The sequence below is a fragment of the Cuculus canorus genome, chromosome 8 (assembly GCF_017976375.1).
Source record: "Cuculus canorus isolate bCucCan1 chromosome 8, bCucCan1.pri, whole genome shotgun sequence".
Taxonomy (NCBI): Eukaryota; Metazoa; Chordata; class Aves; order Cuculiformes; family Cuculidae; genus Cuculus; species Cuculus canorus.
Genome location: NC_071408.1, coordinates 20,139,262 through 20,162,931, shown reverse-complemented (window position 1 = coordinate 20,162,931; position 23,670 = coordinate 20,139,262). Strand labels below are relative to the sequence as shown.

General features: G+C 39.4%; 1 protein-coding gene and 1 long non-coding RNA gene across 8 annotated transcripts; one reads left to right on the top strand and one right to left on the bottom strand.

The window, feature by feature from the left end:
• Positions 1 to 58: 58 nt before the first annotated feature.
• LOC104066582 (E3 ubiquitin-protein ligase RNF170) lies at positions 59 to 22,618 on the bottom strand. Of its 6 annotated transcripts, none has more exons than XM_054073043.1 (6): positions 22,537 to 22,618; positions 14,469 to 14,542; positions 9,747 to 9,855; positions 5,423 to 5,496; positions 4,822 to 4,932; positions 59 to 3,774 (listed from the first exon to the last, which is right to left on the bottom strand). In XM_054073043.1, exons 2-6 carry the CDS (start codon positions 14,490 to 14,492, stop codon positions 3,469 to 3,471), a joined length of 624 nt encoding a protein of 207 aa, XP_053929018.1. In that variant the 5' UTR covers positions 14,493 to 14,542; positions 22,537 to 22,618; the 3' UTR covers positions 59 to 3,468. The 6 variants fall into 6 exon arrangements, with proteins under 6 accessions (XP_053929018.1, XP_053929015.1, XP_053929017.1 ...); XM_054073040.1 differs by lacking the exon at positions 22,537 to 22,618 and adding an exon at positions 22,287 to 22,343; XM_054073042.1 differs by lacking the exon at positions 22,537 to 22,618 and adding an exon at positions 15,876 to 17,287.
• Positions 9,862 to 23,670, top strand: LOC128852872 (uncharacterized). Of its 2 annotated transcripts, none has more exons than XR_008450976.1 (3): positions 9,862 to 14,814; positions 18,410 to 23,413; positions 23,558 to 23,670. It is a non-coding gene; the product is annotated as an uncharacterized LOC128852872 (long non-coding RNA). The 2 variants fall into 2 exon arrangements; XR_008450975.1 differs by lacking the exon at positions 23,558 to 23,670 and having other exon boundaries at positions 18,410 to 23,176; positions 23,275 to 23,385.

Genomic DNA, 23,670 nt, shown 5'->3' with positions numbered 1-23,670 from the left:
CTGTGGGTGCTCCGGTGCCGGTATTTACAGACAAGGAATAATGTGACTGCCACAATGGCCTTGAGGTGCTGCCCTTTTTGCCATGCTTTTCACAGGTAACTACACCTGGCATCACATATGATCCTTTTAATTTTAGTGTCTGTTACAGCTATGATCTAATTCTTTCGGAAAGTTCCACTAGGTTTTTTTTTTACTCTGATTGCAGTACTTTGTTGGTGCCTGATATTTGAGAATCACTTTTGCAGCTGTGCAGTGTTTTCATCTATGTTTTTGCCTTTTTCCTGCTCTCCTTTTTCTGTCTCCATTCTTGGAGCAGTCATTTTGCTATCAGTTATTTGTGCCATTTTGTCTTTTGCATGTAACTGGGTCTCAGAGCACAGTGCTCACTGTGCAGAGGTGACGCAGCCCATTGTTGGCATTGGCAGACTAGGCTGAAAAGGCCCAGTTGCTGAAAACACGTTCATAATGCAGGTGCATTCCTTCCGCCCTGCCAGCTGCCTCGCGGAGTCAGCCCTGAAACAGCCCAGCTCTCCCTGTCCATTCTCATCATGTTGTTTTGAGCTGAACTCGGCGACAGCAGGTACAGGGAACGCAGGGGGAGAAAGAGGGCTTTCTGTCCTTACACTTGCATTTGTCAATTCTCAGAAACCTTCCTAGATGCCTGCTGGCCTAATCTGGTCAGCAAAAGGCTTTCCTTTGTTCCCAGGTAATTTTTGAGAGCTGCCCTAGATGGTTTGTCTTACAAGGTTCTGGCAGACTCACGTTGACAGGTCCTGGCATAACTGGGCTGTGGAAGGGGACAGTTTGTATACTCTGGTTGTATACAGCACAAATGTTTTGCCTTGGACAGTACAAATTGTTTTCATCTTGCAAGATCCAAACACTGCCAATGCCTTCTGGGAAATTAGCTCAGAAATTCTTTCTCTGCCATTTGTCTGTTACTTCCTAATAAAAAATACCAGTCTGTTTACAAAGCAAACCCAGGGTCCCCCATGGAAGGAGAGGATTAAGAATCCAGCGGTAGCAGAAGAGTATATGCAGATCAACTACACCTCTGTTACAGGCCACTGATGAGAACCCTTCTTTTCTTCAAACCGTGTGCTGCCACCCTCTTGGCAAGCCTGCGTTATGCCAGAGGAGCAGCCTCCAGTCCCTTTCCAGGGAGTCAGTATTCACAGAAGTGGACTCCATCTTTATACACTCAGCTTGATAGAAATTGCATTCTTTAGTATTGGCACAGGCTGTAATTCCCACTTAAATGCAAACAGAAGTTACACAATAACAAAGTTACACTTAGAGAATTTGGAAAATAATTGTTTTTAGGGGTTTTTATGTTAGTAGTCAACGCTCAAAAACATCTGGTAATTTTTTTAAAGAAACAATGCACTTCCTGCCTTGTAGTTCATGGAAAAGCAATTGTTGCCATTTCCAAAGTACTCATTGTTAAGAGAAACAGCTTTACAAGTTCAGGGACATAATTAAAGACAATGAAAGTTGATGGGAATAGAAAGAAACATTATAACAAAGAGTATAACAAGCAAGAAAATGACTGCAACATAGCGGTATATCATAGCTTACAACTCAAGGGCACTATAAAATATGACAGCTGAAAATAAGTAGAAGGAAGAAACAGTTGGAGACCAGCGTATTGTGAACCATAAATATTCATAAATTTTCATGTATCTATTTTAATATACAATTCATATATAAAAGTGAAGTCCACTGGCTCCAAATGCATATCAAGTGTACAGATTATGCAGGGACAGATGTGTAGGGTTGTCTGGCACTACACCAGCATTTTTAACCCCTTGCAGCTCAGCACAAACACATTGCAACTTCAGCAAACTTTCCATAAACTTCCTGCTATTTCTATATCATCATCACAAATTTGGCATTGATCTCTCTGGCTGAACTGGTACCAAGACTTACAAGGAAATCACAAGGAGCATATGAAATCTAGAAAGGGAACAAACGGTTGTGCTGACTTTGTTAAAGCTTACATGCACAGAGTTCAAGGAAACTTTCTACCTTGCGTAGGCTGATACAAAAGAGTTAAATGGAGATTTGTTCACATTTCTTGCATTATTTTTTAATGCTGTTCTCCCCTTATAATGCTTCTACTTTATAGCTACATATTTATTCCAAGCCAGTGTTGCTACCAGTTTCATGTTATCCATTTTAGAACCAGGACTGTTCTCACTGCAGAGCTGTAAAACTCTGTATTCCAGTGGATGTATCGTAAGCTGTGATAACACAAAGCACTTATACAATATTTTGTAGTGATACTATATGTCACTGTTTAGCCCTGACCTGGCTAATTTTGGAACTAAAACCATGCTGCTGGACTCTCAGTTCCTTTCCCCTCACCCTTCAGGGAATGGGGAAAGGAAAGTGAGAGGGAAAAAAGAAGACTTGTGGGCTGGAAACTAAAACTGCAGTTTTAATGAAATTAATAATAAGAAGAAGAATGATGATGAAAATAATTAGAAAGTAATAAAATATATACAAAGGTATGACAGGTCGTACACCCACCACACCCCTCGATGACTGTGCATAACCACAAATATTGCAGAGCAGACTTGAGGGAATGAGTCCACAGCTAGGAGGGAGCTGAGCTCAGGAACTGGATTCAGGAATGCATGGATCCAGGATTAGGGGCAAACAGACAGATGAGGTCCTCACTGGAAATTGGCCATTACAGAAGAGGAAGGACCTCGTGGTCTCTCAATTTTATACTGAGTGTGGTGTATATGGGATGGGATACTTTGTTGGTCAGTTTACGGTCAGCTTCCCGATCCACCCCTCCTGCCGGTGTGGCCCTTTTTCACCAGGTCAAAGATGGCCTTGGTTACTATAGGGATAAGTATAGGCATTGGCCTTTCAGCATACTGATGTGTTATCACCTCTAGAGAGAAACTGTCTGTAAAACATGCAGTTTCCTTTCAGAAAATGAAGTTGCTTAGGTGAGACTGAGTTAGAGTCACAAAACTGACTCTAATTTAGCTCAAACCACAACATTATTCCCTTATTCCATACCATTATGCCAATCATGGCAATAGAACACTGTCATTCTTTGTACAGATTGCTGAGTTCTCCAATTAAAATTTTATTCAAATTGAACCACGATGCAAAATGTTAAAGTTTATGATTTCTAAAACTCTTCAACTGCAAGTTGATTGGCATTTTAATTTTAGGCTCTGTTCATAGCTCTAGGCATTGTCAGTTCAGGCACTTTGTGTGAAGATAAGTTACAGCAAAGTGCAGCATGAAAGAGTCTAGCAAACACAGCAGTGTGAAAAACCAGCCTTCTAGGCACTTCCACCTTGAATCTTTTGGCCATGCCAAGCATTGCTGAGTCCTGCTTCAGCCTTTGTCAGCAGCAGAATGACAAATCCATCATACACTGCCCTGATTCAGAGAGAAGACTGTCATCACTTGGTGAAGTGAAGGAATCCAAATTTGGGTTGGTCAGGACTCTGACAGCATGCTCTCAGCTGCAGACCTTGCCATATTTACCCCATTAGATGCAATTTGCTGACAAATGTTTATCGTGCAAATTAAAAGAAGGGTGACAACCACCATGTCATCAGCTGTGCCAAGTGTCCGACAGAGAGGCATGGGCTTTGTGTCCAATGGAGAAGACAAGCATATGATTGTTCCGAAGGAGCAAACAACAACTCTTAGGAAAAAAATCCATACGAGAGCATCCCAGCTGAAGATTCCTCGCAAGGCAAGAGTCAGGAATAACGGCATGTCATAAAGGTAATCTGCAAACTAAATATTTAGATGAGTTACACTGTTTTGTGTTCTGATGCCTGCAGTTCTCGCAGATGCATGTGTCTCATAAGCACTTTTAGATTCACATCTCACAAATGAAGAAGCTTTCTATGCTGTCCTAATCCACCCACTGTTAAATTGTTTTGCAGTATCTAGAGGCACATTTCTAAAAGGAAACCCCACTCTCCCAGCACTTTGAAAAGAAAGCATTATGCTTGAAATTGAATCCTTTTGGAAACTGGGCCTGCCCATCTTTAAAATCTGTAATCAAGTGTAGCCTATGAATACTTGAAAATGCGGTCTCAGGTCTCACTTTGGTGTGGACAGGAACCATAGGACTGAGTGATTATTCCTCATTATTAATGCTAGCTTGTCAAGTTGAAAAATAATATTCCCCTCCACAGTGCGTAGTTTAGTCTGTAGCTTGAAACAGACTCCCCAGTCCTTTCAGGCTCCCTACCAGGATGTGACAGGAGATGAGATTTTTTTTTTTGTGATATTCTACACCCTGTCAAGAATGGGCCTCTCTCGTGCCTTCAGCCCTCATCTTTCACATCATCTCCACTGCCTGTCACGTCTCTGTACCAGCTGGGATTCCAGCTTTCAGAAAGTGCAGACCCAGTGTGTGCTGCTCAAATTTGGCAATACATGACGAGGGGGAGAAGCTGCTTTCTAAGCTTGAATCTGATTTGAAATTTTAGAGGCATGTTAAAATCCTGGAGTTCAAATCTGAATTGAAATTTGAAAGTTCCAGCCTGACCACCTTTAGTTCTGCTTTGCTTCTCGTATTTCATTCCACATTGCTTTATTCTCCCTGCCAGGATGGCTCCAGGAAGACTCCTGTAAATTAGGGACTCTGAGAAGCACCTTTCCTAGAAGGCGCTGGACGCAGCAGTGAATGGTAACACTTCCACTATGGTATTGTCCATGAGTGCAGAAAAAGGTAATTCTCATAATGATATGAACTAGTTTTCGTTGCTGGGTCTCTTTCAGTCCTCCGTGTGTTTCACAGAACAAGGTAAATGTAGGTTAATAAATACTTACGGATCGAGGTTGCCCTGAGAAACGCTTGTTGTAGTCTCTAATGTCGTGTACAATTTGTTTACTTGGCTTATCCCATTGCTTTTCATAAGAGATGTTATCCAGAAGAACTACCTTCATAAAGAAAGATAGACATTAGCGTGGTGTATTTTAATCTCCAGGATGAAGGATAGTGTTCTGTAGTACATGGCTCTCCATAGTTTCTCTCTCACAACTGGACCTTTGTCCAACTCCGGTAGTTCCACAGCAAGAACATTTTCCTTTTATAACCTGTATCCATCCTTCCAGCACAACAGGCAGGCTCTGGCTGGGATGAGAGGAGATTAGGAACTTCCACATTGCTTTTTATGGAATGTTATCCCAGCGATTCAATAAACTATACGAAAGTAAAATGCTGGAGGCCTGTTTAATATTTCAGAGTTGCCTGGTATGACTTGTGTGAAATAATAAATGCCAATGGCTGCAGGGTCATTCAAGTCCATTTCAAAATGGATTTTCAAATGATATGGAAAATTGGAGGATAAGTAGGGTTGATTCTGAGAGCTCAAGCTTGTTATTTTGTGTGCATTATAATGCAGATGTGTACAAGGGAGGCAAGTCTTACCTTCTGTCTGCAGAGAGGGCAGGTTATTGCTGCTAACCAGGGACCATGTTTCCAGTATGTGATCAGACAGGAACCTACCAAAAGAAAAAATATTGCATTAAGGTATATGAAATATAATTGAGGATATTTAATATTTACAAGGAAGGTATCAGAATTCATAAACCCTCTTTCTACAACTGACTGTAAAAATTAATGTAATTCTTCACTTTCCTTTTAATACATGGTTTTGCTGTGGAAAGTTACTGTAAAAATGGAGCATTTGCTGTCTTGCAGAGATGCATGGACCTCCTAAGGGAGACTTTGCTTCAGATTCTTTTCCTGCAGATTGCATCTTATCCTTGAAGCTTCCTGGATTGTGGTTGAAGCACTCAGGAATACAGGCACCCTTCGGAGCGCAGCGTTGGCTGCTGCGGGCAAAAGCAGTGCACCTGCATGAAAGTGGAGTTCCTCCAGAGCCAGTATGTCTTTTAAGGGCTGTGACAGCCAGTTATCCTGAATAAACCAACATGCATAGCTGAGGAACAGCCTGGTACTGCAGGATCTGGTGGTACAATACGTATCTTGGTGATGGGCTATCATACATGGGGCTGTTTTGTTTGTTTGCCTTTTTTTTCTTTCTTGCTATAGTGCAGCCCTGATACCCTTCTGGAATTGTGGAGCTCTGGCTGAATGAGTTGCTGTGTTCGTTTTGATTCTTCTTACTCAGACAACTGCTGACTAATTTCCACGTCATCATCTCTTCTTATACTGAGGTCTCAGGTGTGACAGAGGGCAGAGTCTGAGGATGGTAAGATTAGACTGTACCTGCAACTGACAGTAGTGGCTGACTTACATGGATGTCGGTGCTGGCACTAACAGCAAAACCAGCAAAGCATAAATAGCATCTAATCAGAAGAAGCACAGCTTGACTTTCAAGCTTCTGGGTGCAGTGCGCAGTATGATAGGGCAGGAAAAAAAACATTTAAACTGATGAAATTTGACAAGGACTCCAGTGAAAACAGAAGCAGAATGCTGCGCTGTCATTTTGATGGAATTATTTTATTGAATTGAACAATGCTCTTTATTCTTAAAAATAACCAGCAAGGAGTTTCTTTTAAGCAGTATTACAGCAAGAAGTCTTCAGGAGCCCTCAGTGCAGTGTGCTTGAAAGCAAGTATAAAAATGTTTGTGATGCCATCAGTTATGTCTTTTAGACTAGGGATGTTAAATTTGGCCCAAAGATGTTTTTTATGAACCTCACTCTGACTTATGCTTTTTACTTTTGTTTTCATTTGAGTGCAGGGCTTTTATTTACGACTCTCTCTTTGTTTGCATATGCAGACCAGTTGGCTGGGCACATGGCTGTGTCTCTCTCTAAATCCCCATCCGGTATGTTTAAAGCCAGTCTGGCAGCCAGCTTCCAGCTTTTGCTTGAACTTGTGCATTTGACAAACATCTTGCCTGACTTCGGGAAGTGCTTTGACCCGCTGGGTCCCAATCCCGTCTCATGATCCAGACGGCTGTATTGCAGTGCCTGAGCTCAGCCCCAGTGATGACAGTGGGGTGCTGGTGTTCTTTAAGGGCTTTCAGAAAAGAAGCCCATAGAAATTAAAATTTGCTGCATGCAGAATCCTTTCTTTAGTAGAACAGGAAAGGAAGAACTCCGCTGAAGTTGACCTACTTGTGCTTTGATGCATTTTTCATAAAATAGGCAAAATCCTGTTTTAATCTAGCCCGCCGAACGACCTTCTGAGGGAGTCTGTAGGTTTCTCTAAAATACCTCTGTGGTTATTGTTAATTAGAAAAAAATAATATTGCTCAAGGATCACTTTTCAGTTGAACTTCCTGAACATATGGTTCAAACTGAAGCTGAAAAGGAAAACTTCAGGACAAACTGTATGAATTACTACTAATAATAAAATCAGACATTTTTTATAAGTCCACATTAATCTTCTTTAAAAGCTCTGGGTTGACCACATTTTTTAAATAAAACTTTTACCAGAGTGGAATTTATTAAGAGAGCTCAGTGTTGCCTTAGCTCTGTTCCACAGGGCATCAAGAGCGGTTTTATTACTGATTTCAGTCACAACAGACTTAGATCTACACAGAATGGTTTTGATAAGCCAAATGTAAAGTTTTATTGGTTTAAGACATGAAACCCAGGCATGTTACAGGGGCCGATTCTATAAACATAGTCATAGCAGATGTAATGCGTTGCTTTAGAATCAATGCTTCAGAGCGTAAGTGATTATGTACTTGAGGAAAGTAAAGCCTAGCTAAATATATACTGCTAATGATAACAATATATACTAAGCCTGTGTATGGCACTTCTCCTCTGCGGATCTGGAAATAAAATAAAAATAAAGTCTATATCATTATGTCATATTCACAGATGGAAAGGGGAAAATGAACCAGGCCAGAGAAAGAGGAAAGCTGATGATCTTTGTTGTTACATCTATCTTTGTACTTGAAACTGTATCTTCTGTGATATTATTTGAAACACATTTTGAGGCCATATGCTTACTATTTGTCCTGGACTGAGTTATATTCAAAGCATCCTTTTCCTGTATATTATAAAACAATGTTATAAAAGCATTAAACAACCTGAAGTATTAAATGGTGGTACTCATGAGGTAGATGAGCCCTACAGAGTGTCCCTAAATGTTCCACCGATCTGTGGTGGTTTCAGAGCATGGAGGCTGTGGCAGGGGTGATGAGGAGCTGTGCTGAGCGAGCATCATTTCATCTAGAGAAAAGTGACACTTGCTAAAGATAAAAATGTGGTTTTGTTGCACCAGCTTTAACAACATGGGCCTGTTGTTTGCATTTACACTTGGCTCTTTTTATAACACACTTACACGGCAGAAGTAGTGTAAATGGCCTGTAAGTATAACTTCTATTTGCTTTAAAGTCTCTGTAGAATGCCAGAGCAGTAGAATGGAGCTTTGTGGTTCTGACCAGTGTCTTCTGGTGTGTCTTGGTGTGGCATTATCAGATATTGCTGCCTCCAGCTGCCTGCCTGCCTGCCCTTCTGCTAGAGATTACTGGTCTTATGCATCACAGTAGCACTGAAGCACCTTCATGGGCAGTTTCAGCCTTGTCAGACCATGGACTCCAGTTCTTTTCTACCAGCTCCGCTGTGTGGATGACAGCAAGGAACCTGATAAGCAATGAGGCAGTGAGGTTGTAAACTTCACCTGCAAATTCACAGGATGATGTGTCTCAGATGTCTGAGAGAATCCGTGTCCCAGTAGGCTGGTGGCCTTATCCTGCTGTCTTTGAGTGCAGATACAAAGCTCACACTGGCTCTATTGGTGCAGAATGTGAGCCATAAAAATCCTGAAATGCCCTTTATAAATGCAGTTATGAACATAACTCCCTCCACTATTTTGTGCTTCGTTCTTGTATTCTCTTTGAAAAATTATTTAAGTGGTATAATCCTAACCATATGGCTTAGCAGCCCCAAAGAAGGCATTTAGCAAGCACATTTGTCTACAGAATTATGGTTTTACTTAGATAATCCAGGACAAGTAAAGTAAGTAGGCCAGGAGTCCACACTACAGGCAGCCTGAACAGAAGGACCTTCTAAATCTAGATCTTTGCTGTTAAGACAGATCCTGGGCTGGAATAAACAATTACTGAGCATCCATCATGATAAGGTGTCTTTGAACTTTTTTATCCACATAGATTTACTTAAAGAAAAATTAATAACTATTAATTTTTATTATACATGACCATATATGTAATTTTCACTTATCTTTTTTTGTTTAGAAAGCTTTTACAGAAATTATGCCTTTTGGCTCTAGATCCCTTCTGTTTTATTTTAGGCAATTGTTTCACATAGGAAGCAAGCCTGTGTAACAGAATCAGACCTGAAACCATGGTGTTTTACTCCTGATCTTCTCTGGCATGAATACAATCAGAATCAATTTTATGGGATAGCTGGACTTTTATGCTTGTTCATGCTTGAAGATAAGACTTCATGTTCATTATATCTTGAGCTTCTACAGACACAAACTGTATGATTATTAGACTGTTGATTTTTGTAAGGTTTTTTGCATAGTTGAATACAAATTGTGTGGGTTTTGCACATTTTCCCCACTCCACGAGTTTGTGCTGTAATTTAACAGGATCCTGCAAGATGATCTGTTACCTCTTGTTGTCTTAAGACTTTTCCAGGGGGATATGAAGATGGGACTTCTGCTGCTTCTAGTGAGAGAACTTACATTAATTTCAGGGAGAAGGGCTTGGTCCTGGTTCTTACACAGGACAAGAGATCCGTGTAAGAAGTGCACTGCATTTAGTAACCTGTATGAACACTACACTGTTAATCCAGAAAATTTACCACAGAATAGATGTCCACAGTTGGTTTCTACTGGGAAAGTAGCTGTCTGGAGACAGATGGGGCAGCCGAAGTCACTGTGATTACAGGGTTGCCAAATTTGAACAGATTCCTGGAAGAGAAGAAGTACAGAGTCTTCAATATAGTATTTTGATTGACATATTCAGTTTGTTAAGAATAATTTACTATGATTATTTGAGAGTCACAGAAATTAAGTATATATGTCATGCATAACTAATTGCTACCTTGGCAGATAATGACAATTAGGCACAAGGAAACGAAGTGTGTTGTGTAATCCTACAAAAAGGACCAGTGTCAGGTAAGATCATGATGCCATGTTTAAGCTTCCAGTGATAAATCCACACTCCACTGGATATTATTTATGTTTTGACAGCTGGTTGAGTTTGAACCACTGGCTTCTCTAGCTGTCATTAGTCAGACAGCACCTGAAGTTGACATCTGCCTCAGTAGCTTTTAGGTCTTTTCCTACCTCCTTTGTAGTCATGTCTGTCAGTTAAATGTACTGAATTAAAGTCTGGTGCATGCTCTGCCTCCTTTGAGTGGCAGAAGGGTATCCTTAGTGTGTACCATAGGCTATGTAGCATGAAGACCGCTTTATTTAAGGAAATAAATTGCTTCCAAACAATCTTTCTCTTTGCTTAGCAAAGTCTATAATTAAGAATAATATCAAGTTTTATTTTTAGAGCGAGAAGATTAGAATTTTGTAAGCCTCCAAAATGCTAAAGAGACATTTTGAAGAAGGCTTGTATTATAAATTCTGAAGGGGAAAGGCTGAAGGATATACGTTGGTCCACCAGCCTTTGCTCCTACGTCTTTGCCTGAAATCTGTAACAGTCTAGCTAGCAGTATATTCCTCGATGCCAGGATTGTTTGATACAGTCGGAGATTAAAAAAAAAATTTCTTAATTGATATTGATTCCTTACCACATGGAAAGTTTTTGCTACCTTTATTATGATTCATTAGGTAATTTGGAATGAGTGATGGACCTGCCTACTTTGTCTTAGCACACCACAGAGAAACTTACATTGGACCATAAGTTCGATTGCCATCACCACAGTGAGATCAGTCTTTGAAGAAAATGTAATAATAATGCAGTTAGTGTCCTGACTTTCTCAAGATAAAGTTATTTCAGTGTTTCTGTCAGTCCTAGAAACAGAGGAATGCTTCTGAAACTGGGAGGAAACTTCCAAGGAAGATCCTCCACTCTAAGGCAGAGTCTTGAAGGTTATTGACTGTATGTACTGCCTGCACATGTTTAGCAAGGTTCAACAGGAAATGGCATCAATTACAACTTTATTTTTTATTTTAATTAAAATTTATGAACTTCACATGTTTCTTAATGGTCACAGAGGTCTAGCATTATATGGAGTGGGTATTATTTCTCCATTACTGAAGTAAAGCACTCAGTTGTGATGATGACATACTCTGGGATTACAGTATCACTGTATGCTTGCTGTCCCTTGTTGCCCAATTTAGATTGCTTAATTCTGTTTCAAGTACCTGATTGGCATCTGTCGACATGATGGATCAATGAATACACTTCCAAGTATTTGACCTATTTATAGAAGTTTTGATAAAGAGAAAATTGAATAGATTCTATATTTTGCATGTAGAATACTGGAAGATTCAACAGGACTGTGAAGATTCAATTCTATTTGGCCAAAAGCTAAGATTTTATTTAAGTAATTAATATTTCTAATAATTCTGAGAAAGAAGAGAGAGGTCAACATGTAGCTCTGCCAAATGAATGAGCAGGAAATGGGGTCTCTTGCCACAACTACGTCTAAAATGATGAGTTCACCAAATCACTAATTTTAAATCATATCTTTAATACCAGTCTTTCCTTACTATAATGAGGGTCTGTAAATAAGGAGAACCAGAAGTTCTAAAACAATGTGCCATAACTGCTGGAATAAGTCTTTCTCCTTTATGGTTTGTGAAGTTATAGATGGTTTTGTTTTCTGATTCTCAACATAAAAATTTCAGTCATTGAAGGCATTTACACTGTTTTCAGATTTTCCTCTCTATGCGCTGCTAAGATTATCTCCTGCTGAGACAACCACCGCACAACAGCCCAACAAGGCTGGAATGACTGGGCGTGAATAACTAAAACAACAGCGATGATCAGATTCATGTCCAGTACACTGACAGGTGAACTCCAGGCAAGTAGGTTTTAACGCAATGCTACCCAAAATTCACATAGCACATCACATTGCTGTACTCTGACTTCCCTTGCAATAGACACAGCGTATTTGCAGATTCAGAAAAGCATTATTTCAGCTGATACAAGCTGTAATAGTTGTCATCATCTGAGGAACAGCCCCGGAGCAGTTGTGTTTATAAACACTGTGTACATGACATAAGCCAGATAGGTAATCTACTCTTTATTTTTGCAAAGTAATAACACACACATTTCTTTAGCTTTGTCTCATATAACAATGGAAGCAAATGTGTTTCTGATTATGCAACAGATACTGAGTCAAGGGATACGCAGCATTCCCAGACCATAACCGATGGAAATTTTGAAAAACTCTCTTGCCCTCTGCAACCTCAAGTTGAAATGGTTTGTGTATTTTGTATTAGAATGTGTTGTACAATAATTAACTTACTATATGAGTCCTAGGGGACAAATTATTAAGGTTTTTTTTCCAGATGACTCATCTTCTGCTGACTTAAGGGGCAAATCGGCAGAAACAGAGTTTGTGCTGTTCAGAAAATAGGAAAACTAAATGTGGCTGTGTTGCCATGTGATACCAGTTCTGGCTGCTGAGGTAAGCTACGATGCAAAGGGGCTGGAAACTCATCAGCTGAGGGCAGGGTGCTGCTGAGACCTTGAAAATGCTCTCAGCATTTGAGTTAGAGTTAGGACTCTATGAATTAAAGCAAAGAACCAGGCAACGATCCTGCACTAATCACAGCAGGTAAAGAATATGTGCTGGTACATGATGAAGAGAAAAAAATCCTTCAAACTCAGTACCACAAAGCAGCATTTTGTTATCTTCTTTTAATTCCCTCTCTTACTGAATAAAGCAAGGTGGGAAACAGGGCCAGCTCTGGCAGTATGACTAGCAGGTGACAGATTCAGATGTGGGGGAAATAGGCAGTTCTTCACATATACAGTTAAGCAAGGAATGTTCTTGTTATGGATGCTACAGATTTCTGAGCTCAGTGAGTGCTGGGCATCAAGTACTGTTAAATGCAAAGGAACTTTCTCTGACTGAGGAAGCTCCTGAACCATAAATTGCTAGAGAATGAAAGAAGGAGTACTCTGGGGAGACATGATACAATTGCCTGTTTCTTTATCCTCTGTAGGCATCTTTTGCTGTAGAGAGGGCAAGGTGGCCCTGGTTTGATTTGCTACAGCCGTTCTTAAATCAATAGAGCATTTGGAGGGGAGAAAGCGACTCAGAGTCACCTTCAACAAAGAGGTCAGTGACTTAGTCTTGTCCTGAGTAGATAGGCTAGGAATAACATGCCAAATCTTTCATTTAATAGATTATATGCACATAATCAAATTTCTGATTTACTGAGCCCAAGCACTAAAAACGATGTTTGGGTTGGCTTTATCCTGATTGTAAGAGGACTGCCCAGCTGAATCTGGTAGAAAGAGAAGACAGATGATATCTGGCATAGGTATAAGTCTGCCAGAATTAATTTACCCCTTCTAAAAATCTTGAGCTAGCCTTTGAACATTTGAAGAATGCAGATTGAATTAGAGATTGAAGGAGTGATCGTGGCAGTTAGTGTTTTGTGTCATGAGGCTGTACGTTTTTGATGGCATTAAATAGTCTTGACAAAATAAAATATGCAGTGTGACACTGCCTAAAATGGTAGATTTTTAGGAAGATTCCTCTCCTACAGTAGTTTTTCTTGTAATCTACAAACAGCACAATTAAAATTGTCATTCCTGTCAACATTTTAGGATGGAGACTTTGAGAAGGTCATAAAAGCTAGTGTTTCATAGCCTTGTGTTTGGATGTTGGTAGCTATTTAACCTTTGAAAATCCCAGGCCTAGATAATGCCATACTGAAAATGTAAAGTAGCTTTGATGAATAAAAAGGGAACTATGGAAATAGTTTTCCAGGTAGCGTACTGAAATTAAGTTCCTCGGGGAGGAACATCTCTGCTATGGGAGAAGTGGGGCAAAATTGCACCATTTGTCCCCAGAAATATAATTTTCTAGTAACTTGCCTATCTGCAGTCAAATTAGGGAGTGCCACAAAGTTAGCACAGAAAATCAGGTTTGGAGGATTTGGGTTCATACTGCTCACACTGGTGAGGTTTGAAATGAGTCCGTTCCCAACTCTAAGAGACAGAGGGAAGCTCAAGAATTCCTTGTCCTTTACAACCACAGACTCTTATTGTATTATATGAAGGAAGACACCCAAGTTGAGATATTCCACAGGATTCTCTTGATACTATTTTGAACACCTAATGTTAGCTTTTGTCTGAGAAACAGAATCCAAAGATCCAGAGAAAGCCTTAAACTCTGCCACTTCCAATTTTAAGTGCCACAATCCCTGTCTTTTGGATACTTCCTCTACCATGAATTCCCCAGTCCAGAGTTAGATTCCCAAGCACCTTGCACAGCACAGAGACTGAGACACGTAAGGGTTATACCAGATCACCTGACCGGGTACAGGAGAAGCCCAGCAGTAGCCAACCATAATACTAAACACATGGGTTATGTCTCAGCTCTCACCATTTGCGAGGAAGATGCCATCATGCTATGAAGCTGGGGGACCCAGCATCATCTGAAGTGCACAGGAGTTTTCTCTGAAAGAATAGAACAGCATTCAGCCTTTCAAGTAGCAGCACTGGTCACCTTTTAAATAATTCTTGGTGTTGAAAGCTTTCACCCTTGCAGGGAACACTGGCTGGTGCTTTTACTGACCAAAGAGATTCAACACCTGTGTCCAGTGAGAAAACCATCATCACCACACTGATGGACACCATCACAAGTTTCACCAGACCAAGCACCAACATTAAATGATGGACGTAAAGGGACCCCCTATGTAAAAAATGCTGAGGGAACTAGCAAGGCGATGGTAAGTTGAATGCACTTGACAGGCAGGCTCACGTATGACATAAAAGACTTTTAAAGACGTGCTTTAAGATTATAGGAGTTGCAATGGATGATGATGTATAGTGCTAGACCATGGGAATTTTATATGGGGTTTTTTTAAATATAGTTTTAAAGTTTTTCTAAAATCAGGTCCTTAGGTTTATATTCCTTTCTCAGTGACCACTGCAGGTGTTAACTTGTTTTGGGGTCAGATTTGCAAAAGAATTCTCCATGTAGGTCCTTCATCAGAGGCCAAGCTTTGAAATTGTCCAGGCCTGGAAGGTCCCTATGTGACAGTTGGATTTTTGAGGAAAAGCAGATCTTTTCAAATCGGGACACATCTTTTGGCCTAAAATGAAAGTTAAGCTTTTCAGAAAATAACTCTAGTGGAACTCTGTAAAATCAAGGCTATTGTACTAAAATGCTGCCACTGGATTTGATACATTTTTAATACCTGCATGCAAAAGAAAGGTGTAAAGTACTGGTAAGATTGTTGATTATGAAGCCAGAAGCTCCTGGGTATACATCTTTATCTTCCTGACACAGCTCAGCTCACAATACCTTTCAGTTTTATCATACAGAAATGTAGTTTTAAAGCATCAGTGATGAGTCCATTCTCATCAGCATGGCTGAAGAAAAGGAGTTCAAGTTTAAAAAGCACTTCACAGATTTGAGCGTTAACAAACATTTATACTTTTTTCCCATGAGCATATGCCATTGTTTAGTAAACCAGACCTTGCTTTGAGGTTTAAATTTGTTAGGAAGGCATGATACTGTGTGACCTGTTGGACATATTCCTTTGATAGTTGAACAGCTGCTCCGTGTCCCAATTTCAAGGCCAGTTAAGACTATCAGGAGGAGTATACACAGGACAGCTTATTATTCGACAATACATACTTAACCTAATCACAAGCAAATTAAAAATATGACATATTTTAAAGGGAAAAAATGGTTCATACAAATTTTCCAAAATAATGTACTGATTAAATGTATAAATAAATACTTCAATTATTTTTCATAATCATTCTAATGAACACTTCCTACCGTGTTCAGAAGATCTCTGTACAGTTGGGCTTACCATTCCTCTTTCCAGAAATGTCTGCAAGAAGCTGAGTAGGTTTTGCCAGCTGCAGTGTTGGTGTGGAATCCTTCATTAAAGCCAGCTGCGCATCTTTGCCAATTATTAACTTAGTTGCCCAATTTTCTAAATTATGGTCATGAAAGAAATGTGGTGGTTTGTTTGTTTCAGGGTTTTTTTTTCCCTCAAAAAAAGCAAATCCACTAAAATAGCAGAGGATTCCTGGAAAAAAGAAAATCTCTCCCTTTCTAAAACATCTAAATAAATCTACTCCCCCAAAAGACATTTAACATAATTGTAAAGATATTGCATTGCTATTTTTACATCGCTATTTTTAAATATTAACTTGATCAAGGGCACACTACAAGTATTCTGATCACCTGATGGAGTACCAGCTTATCAGTACTGTTGGGAAACAGACTTAAAACTTGCCAGTCACTTGTGATACTTTGGAATTGCATAAATTCAGTATTGGATTGTGTAACACAATATTGTCCAATTGTCGAGTAAAGTGGAGGATTTAAGCAGAAGGTCTGACATGCTAAAATCATTTTAATAGCTGGGCATGGATACTTCATAAGGTGTTTATTCTTTGTCATGCTCTGTGATCCTTAAGAAAGCCTTGATTTGTCTAAAGATGTTCTCCAATGTAATGCAGCAAAATTAATAAGGAAGCCTGTTAAGGGCTGAGGTTTGTGCAGTGTTAACCACCCTGATCCTGATTCAATGAGGCACTGAAGCACATGCCTAATTTTCAGCCCTCAGGTAACACATAACCTCTTGTGGAGGGGTGGAGTGGGAGTCAGTAATACTGGAACAGAAATACACTCAAAACAAAAATAATGCCCCTGGCATTCCTGCTGAAGCAGTGATAAACTAAACAAACCACTTTCAAAGACTAATAACCGGATGGGATTTGTAGCATAAGCAATGCTCCATGTTAGTCACCAGTCCCCAGGGCATCTTCCTCACTTTGTTACAGATCAATTGGCAACAAATGAAATACTGTATGTGATTTCCTGCCCTGGGTATGCATGCGTCCTCGCATGCCAGTGTGATAGTTGTCATTTATTATTTATCCAAATATGTATACAAATCTACAGTGTGATTTAATTACTAATTAAAGGTGCCAGACTGACAGATGCAGAAGGTGGAGCCGTTTCTTTGTCCAGAGAACTGACACCATGTAAGCAGTAGCATCCTCTCCAGGCTGTTCCAGTAAAATGCTTCACCCTGATGGACTCTCCAAATATCTGAGCATAGCTCTTTCTCTCCAGACTTCTCCCAACTGCTCTGCTCAACATGTTAAATTTGTAAAGGCTGCTAAGAAAGGTGTCAGTTATCCCTGTGATTTTTAGACAGGAATGTTGGAACAGGTCCAGAGGAGGGCTACAAAGATGATCAGAGGGCTGGAGCACCTGTACTGTGAGGACAGGCTGAGAGAGTTGGGGTTTTTCAGCATGGAGAAGAGAAGGCTCTGAGGAGACCTTATAGTGGCCTTCCAGTACAAGAAAGCTGTGGAGGGACTTTTTACAAGGGCATGTAGTGATGGGACGAGGGGCAATGGCTTTAAATTGGAGGGGGGAAGATTTAATTGGAGGGGGCACTGGAACAAGTTAACCAGAAGAGTTGTGGCCGCCCCATCTCTGGAAGTGTTCAAGGACATATGAGACCTTGAGCAGTCTTGTCTAGTGGGATGTCTCTACCCATGGCAAGGGAGGTGGAACTAGATAATCTTTAAGGTCCCTTCCAACCCAAACCATTCTATGATTCTAAATGTTTATCACCTGGAAGATTGGTTTGAACACATTTTAGCTAGGCCACTTGAGTGTTTGATAAGTGCTAACCCAAAATAATTATTATAATGGTTTTAGTACAGAGGTGAAACCCCTTCTAAATAAATAAAGGCAAAAAGGTTATAGATGTTTTTTGAAGGTGCAATAAGCATTTCCTTCTATTTCCTAGGGGTTGTATGCATGGTGCTACTGCTCTTTGGCAGTCATATATGCCCCTACCTAACAGAAACGCTAGTCTTCAAAGATGGATGCTAAATTCTGTGTTGTTTCAATAAGCAGGAATTAGGTTCCATTTTTGAAGTTGCTCTAAACCTATTATTGCTCGGTTACCATTACAGCTCAAAGCGCCTGTCCCCACCCTCAGGCACAGCTAGATGCAGCACTGCAGTTGTCTTGGATGTTCGTCAGTGCCTGGTCTTTAACAGAGAAACAGAGACTTTATTAGGCCTAATACATTGAATTTGACCATATCTGTTTGCCAGAGAAACTGTTCAGTAATAGTGAAGTTCCTTTTCACATAGATCCAGACTATTTTGAGAAAGATAACGGACACACCAAAACCTCTTAAGCTTCTATGAACCTGTATTTTAAATCAGTAAAAACATGATTGCCCCTGGCCTGCCGTTCCTTTTGCCATATTAACGTTTTTGGTCCCAGTGTGTGCCTGGAAGTTTCAGTCCTGGATCCATTTTGTCTAATTGCAGGTTAGGCCTCTTCGGTGCTAGAACTTTGGTTGAGGCCTTAGAGCACAACTACAGTGTAAGTAATACTGTTTACTGATAATAAGCTTGTAATTATGGCTTTGGAATTTGAGCTGGCACACACCGATCAGCCTGAGTTATTTTGCATAGTCAAACAGTCCCATCAAAGCCAACAGGCCTGTTCACGCCAACTACTCGTATTATTGCAGTACTAATTCCCAATTTTACAAATAAAGTTTCTTATTCTACTCGACAAAAGCCTACTTAACCACAAATTGAGACTCAGAAGTATAAAGATGAGACTAAGCAGTATAAAGATGTGAAATAACACTTTTGGCACAGGGCGTATGTAACAGCATTTGACACAAACCAGGGGGGTCAGCTGAGATGGAGTTTTGCATTACAAACTCAAACTCTCAGTGTGTCTCAGCTGTGACTTCATTCCTTCCTGGGATGTGAGAGTGGTGGCTGCAGGCTGCCGGCATTGTAGGCAGGCTTCACAGTGTTCTGCTAAAATGAGGAGCTAAACTATGAGAACTGCTGTGACCCTGGTTTCTATGCAGGAGCAAAACATGTCAGCCCAGCTGTCAGCGAAGAGCATCAGGAAAGCAAGAGAGAAAACTCTTCAAATGGAAACATAAGTAAACAGCCAATAAAATGAGACAATTGTAACATCTATCTTAAAAAAATTATCCAAGTGCAAAGTGTAATTTAATTACAAATGCCAATAAAAATAATTGTAACTTCCTTGGGACTGCTTAGAACAAGCAATCTGTTAAGAACAGGCTCGACCTCCGTGCTGCAGGAGTTGGCTTTCACTCTTTTGAATATGATATATCAAGAAAATCTTAAAATAGGAAAGAAAATGTGTTTGAAATTTTTAGGCAAATTGAAACTTATTTTCAAAGGAAAAAAGAAAAATGACATTGATGTAAAAATGATGGGAAATCTAAACTCAGTGCTGACGGGTGCATGCCAACTTGTTTGTTCAATATATAAATGTTGCAGTGAGTATTAAAACAATACATCTTATGCTTTACATACCTATAGCTATCCTACTGTGTTTAGCTATGCTTGGGCTTTAGACGCTTCTGTGTTATTTAATACCAAGTGACAGCTCTGACATTTTCACTTAGTGTTTCTATTTTTAAAGGCAGACTTTTCATTTTCAACTAGAGAATATTATTTAAACACTTCATTTAAAAACATGTATTTTAGTATTTTTTCTCATCAACTTATAGATGTTGAGAAAGGAATGCTCTTTAATAAGTTACGTGTTAATTTTCAACTTAAAAATAATGGAAATGAGAGAGCTATTAACATTTTATTTATTGAACCTTGTATATAGATGATAATGTTTGTGAATAAGATGATAATGATATATAAAAGGTACAATGGTACACAGAGTTTTGAAAACTATTTTGTGTTCAGAATAAATAGACATTACCATAATTAGTTTCTCTGTGGAAGTCTACATGCCAGTACCCTGGCACAGAATCCATCTGAAAGGAGTACTTCTTTTTGGAAATTAAGTTTGTGATTTCCCTGATCCTGAAAAAAACGTGCTCATGAGCTTTCTCTTGGAGTCATCCCAGACTGTGGTGAAAACTGGAGGTATTTGGTGCACTATAGTAAGTAAGTGCAAGGATATTCTCAGGATCAGAATCCACAAATGGTCATATCGGGACACAAACCCACCAGTTTGGCATTATCCAAACAAAGTCATGACACTGCACTGCCTTTTCAGTGCACCCATGGAAACAGAATTTGAAAGCGTGAATGTAGATTTGTTTGTGACAAATACATCTCTCTCATATTTCATATTCCAGTACTGATTTTTTTGTTACTGGCACTATTTGAAATTGTACCTAAGAAATTCAGTTTGAATGAACTTGCAAAGCAAGGAGCTGCTACCATGACAGTGCAAACAGTTCCATGATGTCAGTTAATGTCATCTGGCTAATAATGGCATTGCAAAGCCCGCAATCACTTATGACCTTGTCCACTGAAAAAAGAAGATAAGAGTACTAAAACAGAACTGCAGATATCTGTGAGAAAGTAAACAAAAAGCCAGAAATAGAAAAGCATAGGTATGAGATTGACAAATGTTAAACTACTAAGGTGGCGAGAGAGCAGACTAGGAGGGAAGGTTACAGTGACAAAGTGAGGTCTCGTTGAGGACAAATGATGTTGTAGAGGTGTAAACATTTTATTTCATGTTCATAAAAGTTCCAGGTTCTGAGATTTTTCCCTGTGTTAATTGAGGTAGATCATTCCTTAAAGACTTTAACTTTTTATTTACCTGCTGTATGAAGCCAAAAGGTACAATTACAAAGATCTGGTCACAATTGTTTTTATAAGCCTAGATAGTTAACTTTTCCACCTCTGACCTGCTTTGTCTCCAGTATACCTTTGCATGGAATTTGGTGAGACAGCATGACTTTTAGCTGTGGCATTATTTCCACCTTTTCTCTACATAGCACACATCCACAACCCTTCAGTGATTACATTCTACCAAAACAGAGATAAATCTCTCATTCTCTGCGTTCATCTTTCTGGTTCTTAAAGGAGTGACCAGGTAAGGTAGTCCTTATAGAGTCCATCTTGTCCTTTTCTTTTTGACCTTGCAAGTGAATTTTCTTTCCCCAGGGAAATTTAGAGGCAGTGGACTGGCCAGAGACTCTCACGTATATGATTTAAAAAGAAGACACATCTCTGCAGAGTCTGTGGCTCAGGAGTACTGAAGGCAAGTAACTTAACAATTGCTTCAAATCAAGTCCAAGCAACTTCTGTCCATTCACAGCTCCTTTCGCCTTCTCTTCTTCCTCCAATAAAAGATAAAAATCTGTCTGGGGTACCCTACCAGGTTTTGCTTCCTTGTCTTGTGCATGAGATTAACAACAGATTCCTACTTTGCAATTTAATAGTCTCTGTATTAAAATGTGATCTGCATGGCTCATGTCACAATATTGTTAGAGTAGTATCTATTTAAGTTTATCAAGATCTACTTCACTGACATATGATAAACATTCATTAATATTTTTATAAGTACTTGATTTTTTCCTGAAACTACTATAATAAACGAAATACACTAATAAATAATAACATAATAATTACATTATTATTATTATTGTGTGCAACAGGTAGATGCATTTGTATGCTGTATACACACACTCACTCTATCACATGGACTACGATAACTATACCTGAAATTTTGTAACCAAGGACCCCAGAATTACACCTATCAAAACAAAATTCATTGTAAGACGGGCTAGAAATGCCAGTCTAAGCCTTCATGGTTTTAATGAGATGACTCTTTCTTACCACCGTTAAGTCTGTGAGGATGAAAGAAAATGTTCATTGATTTAAGATGTGCTAAGAAAAGTGTATAGAAGGGCATAAATGGCTCAGGAATTCCACTGGCTTAAACAGTCTTTTATTAAAAGCAAGCATTCCTGTAGTTGAATGACTTCCAGGAAGGGCCTCAAGTGATGAAAGTATTTCCATCCAATGTGAAAACACTTGAAAGATGCTTATTCGATGTGAAAATACTTTCACCTTTCAGAAAAGCTTGAATACAAGACTCTTTGATGAATACATTCTCATACAAATATTAACTTTCAGATTTAATACACAAAACATCCAGAATTCCTACTCTTTTAATAATTAATACAAGTGTTAATTTTCAGATTTAATATACAAAATATCCAGAATTCCTACTTTTTTAATAATTAATAGGTTATAGTGACTTTCATCTCCTATAGCAGCCAGACAAGATATTTCAGAGTATTTTACAAAATAGGTACTTAAGGTAGGTAGTGGAAAAATTTTACATTAATTGTCATGACATTGCTCCTGTTTCCCACAGGGCATAACTGACCTGGAAAGTGCTGTAGAACATCTTCGAAGAAGAAGGAATGGGATCTCCTTCAAGCAAATCACAGCACAGGAGTCAGCCGTGCTGGCTAACTGTGAAATACAGACGTGCCCTACATACCATATATCATCCTACCCAACCTTCTTACCTAAAACACCAATAACAGCATCTCCTGTTCTCACCTAAAACCATACAAGTGCAGAGACCAGAAACACTGTGAAATGGGCAGCTATTCCAGAAGTATTTCACCTACCAGGACTGTCTCTTTTTACTGTTTCTGGTTTTATCCTTTCTTTTCATTTCCGTAAGCTGTCAGATACAAAGTAGGAGGTAAGCCAGTATCACGTTCCCAAACAGCTCCTTTTCAGATCATGGTAACATTTTCTCTGTACCTCAACCACTCCCTGCTCTGGGAGCTACCGCTCTTGTAAAATGCAATTAAGGGCAAGACTGGAAAGCAATCATGAAATAAGCCATGACCAGTGACACGTCCATCCCCATTGCACCCTCCTCCCTGCCCCCGCAGATTCTTACACCAGAATGGAGCAAGCAGTGGATTGGTATGACTCTTATAGCTGATGCCGGTCTCTTGGGTAACTTTCTAGGGAGCTGCCAGCCCCTGGGGTACAGTGGTAATCATAAGACTGAGTGCTGACTGCCAGTAACCTGCAATTTTTGGAAGCCTGTTCCATCTCTTGTGCAATCAGGAAACACAAACCTGCATGAGACCAGCAAAGTACTGATAATCTTCAGCCAGTCAAATAACACGAGTTCACCTTAGAGTCATGGTGTGGTTTTTTCTTCTTCATATTTTATGATTTTTAGGTGTTCAATTATCAAGCTACTAAACATGACTGAAAAGCTGAGGATCATTTTTCATCTCATGTACAACGGTGAGAAATGTGCATGTTACGTGTGTCATTGGTATTTTTACCAATGTAAAGTGTCACTGGTATTTTTACGTTCTGATGTTAATCCCTTTTAAATGCAGTCCTGTAAACGAGGATTTTCCAATGAGAGTATTTTTATACTACAAGAGACTTGCATAGCTGCCACACAGGGAAAACTCTTGTCTGGATATGCAGCTTTCTTGAGCAAGCCACCAAGTAATGTCTGAACTAAGTAATAACGTAAGTATCATTGAAAATAAAAAAACCTTAGGAATTAGATCTTATTTTTAAGCCTAGCAATTTAAATTATTGTAGCAAATGCCATTCTTCTTAGTTAAGAAAGGTAGACAACCGTTACTGACAGACTGTTTTATGCTTTTTCAGGAAGGCAAAGGATGCACTATCGAAAAGAGTGAGCACATTTTAATTAAGTTCCTATTGTGAGAAGTAATTTAACCTGACTTTAAAATGTAATAACAGCAGACATTAGACATCAG